The following is a 17,671-nucleotide window of genomic DNA, read 5'->3' as shown; positions in this document are numbered from 1 at the left end:
AGGAAGGAAACAAGGGGTGAACAAATATGGGGGGATGGGGCGAGAGCTGCTATCAGGGCCAATTCCAAACAGGACAATCACATGCACAGAATCTAGGTTACAGGAATCACAGCAGCAGGCATCCAGCCCGTCACTACGGAAACGGACACAGGAAGTGAGACACACACAAAAACACACACACAGACACACACATACACACCGCATTCACATTCACATTCACATACACATACACAAACACAAACGCTCTCTCTTGCACACACACACGACTAATGGTATCCAAAGAAAAGCATAATAGCGAGCCTACCTTGAGTTTGGACTGAAACTCACGAGATTTCCTCCGGGCAAGAACCTGAATATGGCTGGAAACCTGCAGGGTGGGGTGGGGAGGGGAGGCAGAGAAAAGAAACAGTCTGTTACCATGGTAATGAAAAGCCCCCCTACATAGCCCCCCCACCCCCAAAACCTTCCCACCTCCTGACTAATGCAGACCCTCCTGCACTGCGAGAAGCAGACTCATGAATTGCAATAGCCCTTTGAATGCCGTCAACTGCTCAGCTCACTTTTTCAGCCCGAGAAGGGCCTCGTATAGTGACCCGGGACAGAACACTTAGTTGTGTAAACATCTGAACACAGGCTTCAGTGGGTCACAAAACAGAACCAACTAGAGCATCCCTTGAGGGGGTGCCGGTTTGGTGTGTGGCAGAAGTTGGCTGGCCTGACAGGAACAGTGACAGGAACTTGCTTCAAAAACTTACACCACAGTGTAAGTAAACCTCACCACACACACACACACACACACACACAGACACAGCTCCCTGTGCAACACACCCCCCCCCCCCTCAGGCTCTCAGCTGGCTGTCCCCACACTCCGCTGGCGCCACAGTGAGCTCATTAAAGGAGGACACGGGGTGCTTGAGCACAGCCAGCCACCATGAGCCACCACAGACCCGCAGAAAACAGGGCAGCCCAAGCACAGAACCTGGTCAGTGGATGAGTCCATAATTATGTAGTAAGTAGGGATAACTTTTAGACAGAGAGGGAGAGAGAAAGAGAGATGGAGAGAGATGGAGAGAGAGGAAGAAGCAGACAAAAGGTGTGAAATAAAAACAGAGAGAGTGAGAGAGTGAAAGTAAAAAATAGAAGCTATGAGAATAGTCGATAGACAGGTTTAACACGCTGCTAACCACAGCTTAATGTTAAAGGGTACAGTGTATAGGATTCACTGGCATCTAGTAGTGAGGTTGCAGATTACAACCAACTGCATAGCCCTCCCTTTCCGAGCCTGTAGAATGTATGGTGTCCATCAGGTGCCAGTAGCAACCCTACAAAATTATGTCACTGTCTACGACCGTCTGTTAAACTAGAGGTCATAGCTTCCATAGACTGTAAATTCTGAAGTGTGGCTATGTTTGTTTTTGGCTGACATGAGCTCCGAAGCGTTTTTTGTTACACTTAATTGACAATAATTTTCAGCAGCTGTGGACTGACCTCAGTAACTCAGTCACTCGATCTTGTGGATCTTTTCTGGATCTTTTCTGGATAAATTCTAGTTTTTCACACATAAATGTGAAATTACAACCCTTGTAGCAATTAGATATTTTTCAACACTGACATGGTAACAGTTACTTGTACTTGGTTCCTATGCCCATGGCCATGTTCTAGCTAAAGCTATCAAACAACACATTGCATTTACTATATATTGGTAGGCTAAATTACCTGTCCAGCAGAAAACTGTAAACATTTGTCCCTCATCAGCAATTTCCAAAGGCCACCAATGTACATCCTTGTGCTCTGCCATCGCCTGTTCCTATTTAGTTTTCCTTCATGTATTCACTTCTTGACAATGAGGATTCATGCTCACTTGCTTTTTCTTGTCCTAAATAATAAGTATGATCATCCATTTGTCTTTCATATTATTATTATTCTTCCTCTTCCTTTACAGGTGGTTATACACTAATAAAAACAGAATTATAAATACTATATTCCATTTCCGCAAAAAGATCCCCCTAAATCTTACACACTGCACCTTAAACTGAAATACTGACCTATTGTTCAGAGGACTATTGTTTGTCTGACTACCATCCAGCCATCAACATTTCCTGTGGAGATTTTTGGGTTGCTGGTTAACCATTTGGTCACAGTAGAGAAATGCCCCCCTTTTTCAAGCCATGACACCATGCTGCATACAACACTGTCAGACACACGTGCATACATGCATGCACGCACACAAGCACACGCACCCGCACCCGCACACGCACACGCACACGCACACGCACACGCACATGCACACACACACACACACACACATCAGAGCCAGTGGCCATGAGGAGGACTTCTGCCTGAGAGGAAGCACTAAGCACAGGAGCGCTCTCCTGGAGCCTCCTCTCTTTGATACTGGAGGAGGACTGTCACCCTGAGCCTACCCGACCACATGGGGCACGGAGGGGCTTAGAAATGCAGCAGGATACTTCCTTCCCTTTCCCCTTGTTTTTTTCTTTCCTTTCTTTTTCCCTACTGTGAGAGTGTGAGTGTGTGTGTGTGTGTGTGTGTGTGTGTTTGTGTGTGCCAACTTTAACAAGTATGAATAAAGCAAGATGATTGTTTGGTGAGCTCATTTACCTGTTTCCTTGTCCTTGTTTTCCCCGTCCTCAGCTTTATGTACCTGGCTATCAGCTCATTGCGACCTGCGTGGGGAGAAAGAGAAAGAGACCTTGAGGGGGACTGAACAGAGTAAGTAATTTGCCATCTACGTGAGACAAAACTACAGCCATATTTTTTCTAAGAAGTGCAGAGTGTTTCATGAAAAAAATATTGAAAGCATGTCATTTTTTATTCAACAATAAGTACACCAATACAAGTCATCAACAACATTGACAACCAGAAATAAAAACCTGCTGTCATATCAAGTCTGTGTCAACTGCCATAGAGTCCAAAAAGCATGTCATTTGATTCATATTTCACCTCGTCCTGAAATGACAAACATTTGTCATATTTTCCCAGCAGATAGATACTTTATTGAAAGTGAGCTGGATCAGGGGAAAGGCATACATATTATCAGCACAGGTTCATCTGTACTCACATGTCAGACAAACACAAATGCGCTCAAACTCACACCCCCCCCCACACACACACACACACACACACCCACCCACACACACACACAAACACACACACACACACACACTCCTGACTCAGCTACACAGCTCTGACAGGTGTGGTGGGGGAAAAGAGAGGGGGGTGACAGGAGGCTCTCTCTCTCACTCTCTCTCTCTCCCTCTCTCTCTCTCCCTCTCTCTCTCTCCCTCTCTCTCTCTCCCTCTCTCTCCCTCTCTCTCTAAAGGAGCGTTTTGTTAAGGCCACACGGAGTGCCACGGCAACATGTGACCTCAGGCGAACAAACAGCATCTGGGGATTTTCTGCTCTGGCCCCTGCGCCCGGCGAGCCTGCACTGTAATCTCTACCCAGCCAGGGCCTAGGCCTCCCTATTTTCAATCACTCACACACTGTGTACACATAACATGACAATACGGGCATTCATGCAGACGCCCCGTTCCCAGATCAAAGGGCCCCAAACGGCCAGCTGTAAGCATGCTTACTGCTGAATAATTCATTCTTTTCAGCGGCTTGAAAACACGCTCAGCGGGACTTGGCAAGCGTGCAAAACAACCTTAGGAGAGAAAGAGGCCAGAGCACTTTTTTTTTCCTCCCTTTTTTCTGTGTCTGTATTTTTTTCTCCCTTTTTTTAATCTTGAAAATCTCTGAGATGGAAACAAAAAAAAAGTGGGGCGCAAATCCCTCCCCTGCGATGTTTATAAGAGGGCACACTTTCGAGCCTTGTAAAGTAATCACGGCGGCTGTTTTTTATTTTTTGGCGGATGAGGGAAATTACACTCGGCGACCACATTGAAGAGAGGTCCAGAGTGGTCAACAGCTCCCCAGTGAAACATAATGCGCCAGTGTTCCCTCAAAGATGAGGAGACAATTTACTCCAGACTACTTCACGTGTGAAGCAATGGCAGGGGTCAGAAAACTATTATCAGTGCCTCTTGAACTTTGGTCGACGTTTGGGAGGTTAAAATGGCTAGAAGCTGGCCAATCTGCAGATCCTTCCGGAAGGTAAATGAGGCATGGCTTTTTGTGGCACAGATGCGAATTGGGAAGCATTCAGACACTGACAACTTCACTGAGGAGAGCTGATAGGCCATTCTGCTACATCAGAATGAAGCACGGATCAAAAATAAAAGGCAGTAAATGTGACACAGTAAAGCCTTCAACTGGTTGCTTTCATATGGCTACTTTAAAGAGCTCAGCCTCTCAAGCCCTGTAATCACAGCTGCTTACTTAAAGTCGGGCTGGGGGATGAGGGGGGGGGGGGGGAGGTTGTGTTAGGGGTGGTATCTACACAGTCATGTGTTTCGCAGACCTCAAATCACTGATAACCACTAGACCCCCACCCTCCTCTCCCCCCCCTCCACACTACACATCAAAGTCAGGCCCCAGCAGTGCCTCAGGAGCTGGAGCCATCACAACAGAGCAGAGATCAGGAGGGATCACAAACACCGGGTCGTCTCCCTCTCTTTCTCTTTCTCTCTTTCCCTCTACCTGTTACTGCTCCTGTTGCATTGCCAGTTACCCTGGGGCTCAAGAAGAGACCACAAGAAAGAACCTGCATGCAGTTTGACTCAAGGGTTTCGGACTGATATCTGTGTTGGCATCACAGCAATCTAGATGGCATCAGATGTTTGGACAGACACTGCGAGCTGGTGAGTGATCGTGGTTGTGCTATGTCCACGCCACTAGAGGGTCTTGAATGGGGGGGGGGGGGGGTTTGGGGTGTACAGGGGTAGCCCTGCAACGCACCATACAGGCATTCGTGGGTGGACAGTTCCTGCCTGGGGGTCCGACCTCCCACCACTTCGACTTAAACAAGGCTGATGGATGGCACTGCCGCTGACCCCGCTCGACCCCGCCTGACCCTGGCCGAGCATGTGGCAGAGGGCACAGGAGACCACAAAAGCTGCCAGGCCCTCCGAGTGGAGCGGAGGGCACGGCCTATCACTCAACGTTGACAACACGAGTCTGCCCACGGCTGGCCATTCCGACGATGGCGGGCTTCTGCCATTAGTCATTGGCAAAAACACACACGCACATGCCAAATCATCACTTCTCAGCGAATCTCTGTGCCCTGAGTTACGGGGTGGAAGGAAAGAACAAGTGAGATTGACAGAGGCATATGTGGTGTGAGAGCTGGCTTTGTTTACCTTAAGGGGCAACTGGAGAGATTATTGGTTGCTAGGCTGTTTTGGTTGATTGGTGGTGGTGATGAGAGGAGAGGAAAGCGAGCGAGAGAGCGAGAGAGACCAATGCAGAGGGAGAGAGGGCGCTCTGGATTGATGGGGGATGTTGAGAGGCTCATTCCTTTTGGCTGCGTTTAATGAGCCCCTCGACCGCACTCCCATGAGCCTCGGCGAGGCTGGGATGATGTCAGCGGATCTGAGCGAGCGTGGCCTGGCACTGTGACAGCCCGTGGATCATTCACACACGCAAAGGCTCTCTTCATGTGGCTCCTCCAGGAAAGGAGGCAGAGGGAGGGGAAAGAAAGAGCCTTGGCCCTGGCGTAATTTCAGGACGTCAGGCGAAGTAAGGTTCTCTGAAAGGGAATGGCCCCAAACTCCAGACACCCATCAAACAGATCCGCACTTAAAAGCTAATTAATTAGCAATTTCCAAGTGTCGTTGCTTGCATCTTAAAGGAAATATGGGCAGGAGCTTTGCCAGGGCTAAACCATGACTAATCCCATCAAACACTGCCATGAAATGGGATTTCTGTTCCTTCTGTGAAATGTTGGTTGCGTTTTTTTTTTTCTCCATTTAAAAAGTCTGTCAACGTAACAAACTGAGATTGAAATATGTAAAACAGAAGTGTTAACGGCACAGGACTGTTGACTCCCACCCCAACCCCTCACCATATGTTTTCATAGAGGTGTTGCTTGTTCAGCAAAAAATAAAAAAGAAATAAACAAAAAAAGAAAAGTTCTTGCACAAGGGCTTGAATAAATCGAGGAAGGAAATATTTTAAAAAAATCTTCTGAACCCCTGCCACTTATTTTCCTTGGATTATTCCATATTTACACAGTGACAGAGGCCCTAATCCTTTCCGTTCCCTCCCCCCGTCTCTCCCAAAATGCACTGGGGTCTGGGCCTGGGCCCCTAGCGTCTGAGCGAGGTGAGGGCAAAAGAGACCCAAATCCTCTGGACAATGGCCCTGCCGTCCCGCCAGCCATGATGGATGACTCCAGGGTCTCAGGCCGCATTAGCATCATAATGGCCTAAGCCAACAATATGGAGCCTTTCAGCAGGAGGTCCCCCGCAAAAAAGGGAAGGGCGTGGGGGGGAAAGTTCTTCCTCAACACAGCTCTACTACTACTTCCACTACTAATACCACTACTACTAATACCACTACAACTAATGCTACTACAATAACCGCTGCGACCACTCCACCACCATCACCATCATCGCTACTACCGCTTTTACAATTAGCTGCTTACTACTCCCACTGTTAACACTCATTTCCCATTCATGGAAAGTTAGCATGTGGGTTCTAAAATGGCAACTCAATCATCCTAACTAGATTTAACCAACATAAATAGTTTTAACAGCAAAAGTAAATGGCTTTAAGGAGACAGTATGCAACAATTTGCCACTGACCATTTGCAACTAATACATATTAATTATCATGGTATATGGTTATGTGACAAACACACCTGTCGTTCCAACCAGCCACCTAGGCTATGCACCATGCTGTTCAGTGGTCCAGGTTGGACCATCCCCCCCCCAAACAGAAAATCACCAACTATACTGCCAAATCAGTGCCAACTTTGCTGTTGTTGGTGTTTGTAAGGTTTTTGCATAGCTTGTCAGTAGACAGATTGCTAGTTTTCCACCAAAAACACCTGCTACTGCTTGATTGGTACCAGTCTCAGACGCTAACTGAGTAGATTACTTTCTTATTGGATACTGCTGCAGTGCTACGAGGACCAGTCAGCAAGTTATCAGTGGTTTATAGTAAAGTCTCCCTCCTGCCTTCTGTTTAAACATGGTGCTTTTTGGTTTGGAGCGGATGGCCAGCAGCCTTAAGCAGATGGTGGGCTCAAGCAATCCCCCTGGCGCAAAGTCGGGGCAGCTTAGGCTGATATGATCAGCGGGCAAAAATGCAAGTATCACCCCGAGAGCACGGGTATTAAGAGTCAAAGGGTGAGGCTGTCTTTCCACTGCCAGATAAAGCTGCTCTTGAAACATATGACACACACACCACACACACACACACTCACACATGCAAGGACACACAGGCACACGCGCACACAAACACACACACACACACACACATACACACACACACACACACGTCTGCAGTGCATCTGATTCTGCCCGGCCAGCTGCCTATTGTAGGTGGTATAACCCGTAACATTTTGACACCCCTCGTGTCCCACATTGTGGAGAGCAGAAGAGAAGGGAGGGGAGAGGAAGGGAGTGTGTGTGTGTGTGTGGGGGGGGGGGGCTGAAGAGAGACTTCACGGCCAAAGTCAGATGGTGGGGAACCATGACGGAGCCTGTTCTTCTACATCACAATGACCGCCAGCCCTCCCCCATACGGGCCCTTCATTAGAGCAGAGGGCCAATCGCTCGCAGCAGAGACGCAAGCTGCTGCCCACCGGCCAGACCTGCACAATGAGTGGCTGGCACTCGCCAACCGAGAAGCAAAAGCAGAAGGCTTTGTTGTTTCTTTTTTTCTCTACAGTTATATTGGATACCCTTTTTGAAAAGGTCTATGGAGTTTCTTTGTAAACTACCGCTGAATGCTAAGTGAAAACAAGCAGATTTTTTTGTATCCCTAATCATGTTTTACTTGAACGGTCAATGCAGTACACGTTGCTCTAACGTTAACAAATAAACAGATGTATAAATAAAACACTAGATCCATAAAAAATGTGAATCAATTGTGGCATCATTGTTTTATTTTGTTGGTCATGAGGTGGGTATTACAAGGGTTTAGGAGAGCAGACCAGTGCAACCTGAGCTGTTCTAATGGAAATACGGGATTTAAAAACTGCAGCATTTCGCTTCAACTGTAATTACTGTGGAGCACAACCTGTACAAGCCTACACAACCATAATAGCCTGATACTCATTGTAGAAGAAGGTCAAAATGTCCATTTCATTTCAAAATGTGTGTGTGTGTGTGTGTGTGTGTGTGTGTGTGTGTGTGTGTGTGTGTGTGTGTGTGTGTGTGTGTGTGTGTGTGTGTGTGTGTGTGTGTGATAGAAATTACAACTTGCTCTTACTGGGAGAGCGGGCGTGAATGCTGGGGCATTTGAGCTCAAGAGCTCAAGAAAAACCTGAAGTCATTAGGAGTGAGCGGAGTCGCTCCACAGCCGTTGGGCTTTAATGGGAGTAATTAGCCGTGCTTCCTGTTAGCAAGGCCGTCTCGTTTGTGCTCCGACGGGGTGGGCGGGAGGCCGGTGCAGGCTGGGCTGGAAACATAACACCAGAACGCTGGATATCACACTTGGAAAATACAAACAACCTCCAGTGACCTCTCTTCATTATGCCTGGTGCAGCTGCCACTGCAACGCTAAATGTACACCGAAAACATGATCCCGAGGCCAAGACCAGAAAAAAAAGAAGCCAAATCTTCTAACCTTACTGAAAAGAAATTGAGTGTTTGTTCTGTTCAAAAAAGCTTACACACAAAGGAGAGGGGCAAAAAACAACAGCCTCACTATTTAAAGCATTACATTATGTATGTGCCTACAACTCTTTTGATTGAGCCATGCTGAATATAGTCTAAATCCCAACCACATTTTTTACACTTCCACTTGTTTCAAGAATATAACGTGCCCTGTGGTCCAGGCAATTCAACTATTGCTGATGTACCTGTTAAATTGTCAAAGGACCATCCCGTTTTATTTCTGGGGGGAAAAATGTTGACTTGGGTACAGTTGGACTGCAGGAACTCCTGACACAAACTGTGCTTTTGAAGGTCATAACTGATGCAAAGTGAATAACATCAAGTCTTTATGGGCGAGGAAGTATTTTGAGAGGGTTGGTTTTCACCTTGAAAGACAGACATGGAGAGAGAGAGAGAATGTTAATATATATGCTGTGGAGAAGTTTAAAAGCTTTTTTCCATCGGCTTTTAAGCGAGTCTTCAACAGTATTCCTGACCTTGAGATTTTTCAATAAAATGTGAAGAACCACATATAAAAAAGGGAAGATTGTTCAGTTAGGTTTTGCTTCGTTCATGCAGATTTTTAAATGACTGCCTCAAGGTGGTCATGGCAACTTTTCCCTAGCTACGGCGAGGTTTGATAACTGCTGTTGGGCTCAGTGGAATGGAAGCCATGAAGTGATGCGATATTGGTTTCTATTTTAATCCCACAGCCCTTCAACACTCATCCCCTCTCTCCTCTTCTGTTTGAGGGTGTGAGTAGGGGACAAGTGCAGACATGCTTGGTGTGGTCACACCTCATGGCTCCGGGCCACAGACCAAACCCAGCTTTGGTGTCCTTTCAGCTGATCGCATACCTACCAATTATTTTGTAATTTTGCGCATGAAGTGCGGCGGTCGCATTCGTAACCTGGACAGCTACAAGATGAATGAATGCTTGCTTTGCTAACTTGTCTGACAAGGTGTTTGATTCCCTGCTCTCTGGCAGACAATTATTTATTTTGATAGTGTACAAACGTATTATTTTATTTAATATTTTGGTTGACTGATGCTGGCGATTGTGAGGTTAACCATCTTGCCTGATGAAGACCTGAGGGTCAAAACTTCATACGCTTTCCTGATGAAAACTGCTGGATATGAACAGGCTAGTTCTGCTGACGACTGGCAATGAACAGAAACACTAATCAGGAACATTTAGGATTAATCCACAATTGAATATATGATATGGTTTTACTGTCATGACGTGTATTGCACTGTGCTCTATTCGCCACATAACCTCTTCATTGCTGCTTCCAGCGGTGTAGAGAGTACTTTTCTCAGCAGCGACACCTATCGTTCAGGGGAAGAGCGCAGCAAGTCAAACGGGCCTCCGACGCTAGTAAACAGTGCTGTGTTGACGTCACAGTTCGCGCATGCAACAACCAATCTGTCAAATATAAAGGAGGCTTCACACTCACATTAACACACATGCTCGCTCTCACATACGCCCCATCCTTCTGTTTTACACAGACACTCACACTCTTGGATAAATACCCTGAGGGAAAAAGGCTATGATTCTCTAACGTTCTCTCTCACACACACACACACACACACACACACACACACACACACACACACACACACACACACACACACACACACACACACACACACACACACACACACACACACACACACACACACACACACACACACACACACACACACACACACACACACACACACACCCATACACTCTCCATGATTATCTTACTATTACAGTTTTTTCCGCAAGGAAATCACTGGGCTGAGCCAAAGCACTGGTAAGAGAAGTCGGTGGAGGCAACAGGTGCGGAGAAAGGGCTGGCCACCTCCTTAAAAACCGGCTCTGCCGGGGATCACAGCTCCCTCTTGCTACCGCCAGCTGCAATTTGACAGCAATTTTACTTAGGCAGGGACATGCAGTATGTACCTTTTGTCAGAGTGCTCCCATGTTTTAGTTTATTTTTTTTCGTTCAGCTGGTGCTTCTTGAGAACACACAATACGCTGTCTTTCACAAAATGCAATTCTCCATCTGGATATCCCTGAGAGAGAGAGATTCTTTCCATTATTTAGCGCGGGTCTATTCCATTTAGATTTGGTGACCTTCTTTTCTCGATGTTGAAAACGTCGCATCCTCGGCAAAGCTCATTTCCATCCTCTGTGGTGTGCGGGGGGGGGGGGGGGGGGGGGTATTCATGGATGACCCTCTTCCCTGCACCACAAGCACACAAAAGGAACTGAACCTTAACCTGATCCTTCTGACTTTTAATATGCCCTCTCTGTAGTCAAGTCTTTTATATATTCTTTTGATATGCCTTCTCTTTCTTCCTCTCTTCTAATATGCTTATATATATTTGCAGTGCTACGTACCAAAGGGGAAATTGGACACTCAGTCCTGTGCTGTTCTTTTTTCTTTCTCAGAGACAAGGCTGTGCTTTCACGTATATATCCTACATATATATATATACTGTATATATACAGTATATGAGAGAGCATGTGTGTTAATGTGAGTGTGAAGCCTCCATTATATCTGACAGATTGGTAGTTGCATGCACGAACTGTGACGTCAACACAGCACCTTATACTAGCGTCGGAGGCCCGTTTGACTTGCTGCGCTCTGCCCCTGAACGATAGGTATCGCTACTGAGAAAAGTACTGTCTAAACCGCCCAAAGCAGCAATGAAGAGGTAATGTGCCAAATAGAGCACAGTGCAATACACGACATGACAGTAAAACTGTATCACCAATATTCAATTGTGGATTAATCCTAAATGTTTCTAGTTAGTGTTTGTGTTCATTGCCAGTCGTCAGCAGAACTAGCCTGTTCATGTCCAGGAAAGCGAATTAAGTTTTGACCCTCAGGTCTTCATCAGGCAAGACGGTAAACCACACAATCGCTAGCATCAGTCAACAAATATATTAAATAAAAGAATAATATATATATACTGTATATATATGCAGGAATGACAAGAGCAGTTCTGGCACCCATCAAGGCCAAATATTTCATGGCCACTGGCACAGTAAATGCATCTCAGGGCCTGTGGCAGTGTGTCTGTCTTACTGGAGAGTATCTGCATTGACTCGCAATGCCTTAAGTGTTTGCAAGCTCAGAGTGCTTGTGGCTGAATAATACAAATCAATGGCATGAGGTGGTGTGTGTGTGTGTGTGTGTGGGGGGGGGGGGGTAGCAGTTTCTTGCCAGCTATACCATAACTGTGAGATAGCTCAAGGGTGACCAAGGGATGACTCGAACCTTGGTCACCTAACAGGCCTGTTTGTTTCCCTGTGGGCGATGGGGCCGGCCAAAATTCACAGCTTGTAAAGAGACAATACCACCCTCGTGGGCAAACATTATGCCTCCATTCCATGGCGGCGAATGTGGAGCTGCACCAACCTTTTTTCCCCATTTTATTTGTGATTGCTTGTCTTTTGCTTCTGCTAAATGAATTCTGGTAATTCACTGTCTATACTAAACACTTTCAAAAATGCCTCTTCTGCTCTGAGTGTACTTCCACCCAATTCCATCTACAGGTAAATTAAACCTCATCTAGCTGTTTATTTTAAAAAAAATACGCAAACAAGGCCACCTCTGGAGACACAAACTGCAACCAAGGCATCAGAAATCTGCTGTAGAGATGGTTTCATTATCATCTGTAAATGTTGTTCATTCTACCAGGGCCTATCCTGCTTATTCAACAGCCACACACACTCTCATTCACCCATTCACCTTCATATAGTGCTGTCGAAGCAGTTCCTATATGAAGTGACCGTCGCGCACATGTCGGGACTCTCTGGGTCACAGACACTGTGAGGGTGAGCTGCTCTAATTTCCCTGGCCCAGCAGGAGAGAGAGAGAGAGAGAGAGAGAGAGAGCGAGAGCGAGAGAGAGAGAGAGAGAGAGAGAGAGAGAGAGAGAGAGAGAGAAAGAGCAGGTCCTCAGGATCACTCGCCTCTGTCCTCCGCTGCTTTATTGACCTCAGAGGGCAGGGACAGAGCGCTCTCTGATATCGGGTCGGAAGGAACGCGCTAATTACACAGGGGGGGGGGGCACCGGACAGAGCTGGCTCGTGACATATGCTTAAAGGATTCCCAGCGAGTGGAGAGAGAGAGAGAGAGAGAGAGAGAGAGAGAGAGAGCGAGAGTCAGTAAAAAAAAATATCTCATTCATTCAAAGCAAGTGCCAAATGTAACCATATAAACCAAAAATAAATGGAGAAGCGCTACAGAAGCTCACACACACACACACACACACACACACACACACACATACATACACACACACGGTGCTGTTGGTGGGTGGGGGCGATGAAGGGCTTGGTCAAAGAGAGCGGCGAGTCTCTCTGTGGCCTCATTCAAGTCGGATCCGCCGCCACTTCCTAGGGCTCGAGAGCGGTGCTACTGAACGCGCTCGTGCTGCAGCTGTCGCTGTGGTTTTCATCGGCTTCACAATTAAGTGTCTCCTCCCCTCCTCTCTCCTGCCCTCCCCTCCCATCCACCCCCCGGTTGGGCACGGCGCCAGGCCCAATGAGACTCAAAAGCAGCAGAAAGCCCCTCAGGTAAACAGTGCCGCGATAAGCTTAGCCGTGGCAGCAGGGTGGAGGAGAAGAAAAAAACGGGGGAAAAAAATTACACATTGTTTTGAAGTAAGAGCCAGTTGCTATAGAGACTGTTGCTAATTAACTGCATTGAGCAAGGTGGAAGGGGGAGAGCAAGAGGGTTGAGGGGCACTCAGGACCTGTGTGTGTGTGTGTGCGCGCGTGTGTGTTTGTCTGTTACACACAAGCACACACAGATCTCTGAGCAGCCTTTGGGAGTAGAGATACCTGGGCCTGTGCCTGCTCAGAAAACAGATGGCTTGATGGCGCACAGAAGAAATAAACTAGCAAACCTGTGGCAACAAATTAAGTTGTTGTCGAAGAGTGCCGTTTTGTCCTGCCCAGCACTTGAAGAGAGAAAAGTGCTGCGATTTAAATGCGTTCAACAGGCTTAATCATCTCCAAGCACTCCTCCAGTAATTTCTCCACTACTCCTGGTAGGGGATGACCAAAGTAGTGCCTGACAAAAACCTGCCTGCTGTGAGATGGGAAATGTTTAAGTGCTGCTGGAGAATGCAGCCACAGGCAGTACTATGGTAGGCTGCATGGATTCTACTGCTGCAGAGCACACTGGTAAAAATGTGTTGACTCAAGTGCCTCAGTAATAGCAAAAGTATGTAATAATATGATTGTTTATGCTGATAGACAAGGGACAGTTCATTTGTGTGCAATGTGTAAATTTAATATTGATTAAATGTATAGAAATGCCCCTACATTTCACCTGTTCTGAAGATGACAGTGTGTGTGTGTGTGTGTGTGTGTGTGTGTGTGTGTGTGTGTGTGTGTGTGTGTGTGTGAGAGTGTGTGAGTGTGTGTGTGAGAGAGAGAGAGAGAGAGAAAGAGAGAGAGAGAGAGAGAGAGAGAGAGATAAGTTAGAGAGAACTTGAGAGCTGAAGAAAAAGCAGGAACAATATATCCCCTCTTTCCATGACATCATTCGGGCCAGGAATAGGGAGAGGCAAAGGTGTGTGTGTGTGTGTGTGTGTGTGTGTGTGTGTGTGTGTGTGTGTGTGTGTGTGTGTGTGTGTGTGAGTGTGAGTAGGGTGGGTGGGTGTGGGGGGGCACAGCTGGTGGCGGTCGGAGGACCATCTGCTCTGCACTAATGGCACACACTGGCTTTACGACAGAGCGGCTGCCTTTCTCTACACAACACAGCACAGCACAGCGCAGCACAGCACAGCACAGCGCAGCACAGCACAGCACAGCGCAGCACAGCACAGCACAGCACAGCACAGCGCAGCGCAGCACAGCACAGCACAGACCCACCAACCCCCTCCATCCCCACGCCCCTCTCCTTAACCCTTCTCACAAGCCACAGGTTTCATCTCACCATGAGATCACCCTCGCAGACCTCCACAGTTTACAAGCTACTCTAAATGCAATAACCGCTGTGACAAGTACCATAGCACAAAAACACCTAGACCAGGGGTGTTTCTTCACATCAGCGTAAGGGTGTGTGGACTTACCGTACATCTTGCCCTCGTCGGAGAGGATGATTTTGCGTCGACCGCAGGGCGGGTAGATGGCCAAGGCCTCCTGGAAGCTCTGCTCGATGTCGGGACTCCATACGCCCTCGGCATCGTGGTCCATGGTTTTGTCAGCCGATTCACTCATGTGGTCGATGTCCTCTGCCGGACTCTCGCTGCCACTCCAGCTGCTGGGGTCCATGCTGGCGCTAGGGGGGGGGGGGGGGTCCTCCAAGCCCAAGCCTGGAAGTGAGTGGAGGAGAGAGAGGAGAAACCTGGAGAAGATACACACACACACACAAACAGATGTTTATAAGTTCGCAGAACAAACATCAAAGCTGTAATCACACATTTTAGTCAATGGAAAATGGTGGTTGGATTAAAAAAACAAGATAATGAGCTGTGACCGCCAAACACTTGCAGTTGTAGTAGCGAAGCAATGACAACTTGAGTCCTACTAAAACCTTCTTTAGATCACAGAGTGATTCTGAAATAAATCGATTTTCTTTAGGCCAAACATCTTCTGACACCCAATGAAAAGATAATGTTCAGCAACCAGAGGCTGGTTATGGGAACAGAACAGAAAGACCATGTAGGCGCACAAGGAAATGGACAAGCCAAGCTCTAAAAAGCAGAGCCATAATCCAACACAGCTGCTGTAAAAACACTTACAGGCTTTCGCTGTTGTCTTCCAGCCTCTTAAACTGGGCAAAAATTCATGGCGGGAGAGATTGTTGAATGAAAATTTACGGCGCTCAATACCCGCTGTGTTCACTCTCCGAAATAAATCACGGAGGATCACATCAGGAATACCTTGGAGTAGAAAAGGACTTTTCAGGCCAAAGACAAGCGCTGTATTTATGTCCACTTACTCCCAAAACGTGTAAGATCGTTCCATGTGTGACTGGGAATTTCCTGATTAGAGAGTTTTACAAAGTATAAACAATCTGATCACTCTGCCCATTGTTAAATCCTTGTAAGATTCTGATGCAGAGCCAAGCAAGCATTGGTAATCCAAACATCTGACAGATAGAGGAATTTCACGACAGACAACATTTGTTTACAACGCATGTACAAACTATGAGAAACTGAGGAAACCTCTAATATCAATACACTTGCATCGACAACAAATGACACAATATTGTCTCCAGCTGAGATACAGTGTAGTTTCCTTTTTTTCCTGTAGTGTACTGATTGTCAATGGCTGGTAATGTACTGACAATGGATGTTTTGTAGATGACTGTATAATTTATGTGTGACTGTGTGTGTGTCGGGGGGAGGGGACTAGAGGACAACAGAGCGCAATCTCCCACAGCGCAGCCTGAAGCTGAATTTGGGTTTTGTGTGATGGGTGCCACTGCTAACGTTACACAACTACTTAAAGAGATAGAGAGATAGAGAGATAGAGAGATAGAAAGATAGATATATAGATAGACCGTATTGATCTCCAAAGGGAAACTGCTTGTGCACCAACACACAAGATCACAAAACACAAAAACAGACTCTGAGTTAGGTAAAAAAAAAAAAAACATATTATTAACAAATTTGCATATATATCTACAAACTACTAGAAAAAAAAAGAATGACATAGCTCTATAGCTGTGAAAATCAAATGTAGAATGTGCATCATAGACTGCCACTCAGAGGATAAGCCTCCTCAGCTTTCCTTTGGGCTTCTGAAGGCCTGGTGCGTGTGTTTGTGTGTGTGTGTGTGTGAGAGAGAGAGGGAGGAAAAAATTCCAGCCGCTAAACAACTCGAGGCCTTAATATCATTCCCCTGACTGCATAATCAACTCGGCCCCTAATCGCTTCCAGCACTGATATGGCACACTCCGACTTCCATCTGCGGGGGAGGCGCAACCCAGTTACCCCAGTCTGAGGCACGATCTCAGGAGAGCAAGACAGCTGAGGTCCAACAGGCAGTTTCATAGCGCATATGAACAGTCCCAGGTGTAGCAGCACAAGTGGCCAGGAGATGTAGCTGGGTGAGTGGCCAAAGAGGAAGCCATGGTCAACTTAACCAAAAAAAAGTGAGGGGCCATCTGCGAACATAAACTAAATCTTCTCAGTCCCCTTGACATTTAGATCTAACGAACAAACTGTGACTGTTCCTGGCATTGTGACATTTCTGCGAGGACGATAAAGTAAGCGTGCCTGTAAATGCAGCAGTTGATTGCCCGAAACATCTCGCAAGCGCCTCTTAAAAAGAAAAGGAGTGTTTCAGAAGGCTATTGATTTTCTCAGGATCACTGGCAGTTGACAACAGGCTAATCCATGCAAGACAGCGGTGCATCTGTCGCCCCCTCTGTAATTTACAAGGCAGCGAAACATCAAAAGGCAACAAGAGGGAGAAAAAAAACAAAAAAAATGCAGGGAGCCGAGGAGAAACCAAAAGTGTGTGCTCCCCTCTCCACGTCCATCCACATCACAGCATTAATGAGCGATTCAGCTCCATTTAAGGTCTGTTTGTGGCTCTTTGTTGTTCAACGCTGTGTGTCAAGATGGTCGGCTGTAATAGGTAAAATCCATGCAGCCCCGCGCCGGGGAACATAACGCAGCCATTCCATCCAGCGGCACAATAACTGACAAGACAAATGGGACTGGGCAACCTGGTGTAATCACACACAAAGGAATAATGCTCTCCTCACACACATAGACAGGGAACTTAAGCCTATGATTCAATTTAATCACAAGACAACTGAGCTGTAAACAAGGGCCTTACTGTGTGTGTGTGTGTGTGTGTGTGTGTGTGTGTGTGTGCTGGGGAAATAAAAAAACACTAAGTTGGAAGGAGATGTCATACGTGCTTGGGCATCTCAGCGGTTCTAAGTGTTCACTTATGTGTGTGTGTGTGTGTGTGTG

General features: G+C 46.8%; 1 protein-coding gene across 1 annotated transcript in view; it reads right to left on the bottom strand.

Moving 5' to 3' along the window:
* Positions 1–15,011, bottom strand: part of tead1a (TEA domain family member 1a) — a gene marked incomplete at both ends in the record, with an annotated part of 22,917 nt that extends 7,906 nt beyond the window's left edge. Inside the window, 3 exons of the mRNA XM_080842806.1 lie at positions 305–367; positions 2,620–2,684; positions 14,810–15,011. Of these exons, the coding sequence (XP_080698932.1) occupies positions 305–367; positions 2,620–2,684; positions 14,810–15,011 (330 nt within the window). The remainder of the gene's footprint in view (positions 1–304; positions 368–2,619; positions 2,685–14,809) is intronic.
* Between the last annotated feature and the right edge of the window lie 2,660 nt (positions 15,012–17,671).

This window comes from Sprattus sprattus (assembly GCF_963457725.1).
Source record: "Sprattus sprattus genome assembly, chromosome: 7".
Taxonomy (NCBI): Eukaryota; Metazoa; Chordata; class Actinopteri; order Clupeiformes; family Clupeidae; genus Sprattus; species Sprattus sprattus.
Note: the sequence above shows the minus strand (reverse complement) of the source record. Positions and strands in the feature narration are given on the sequence as shown.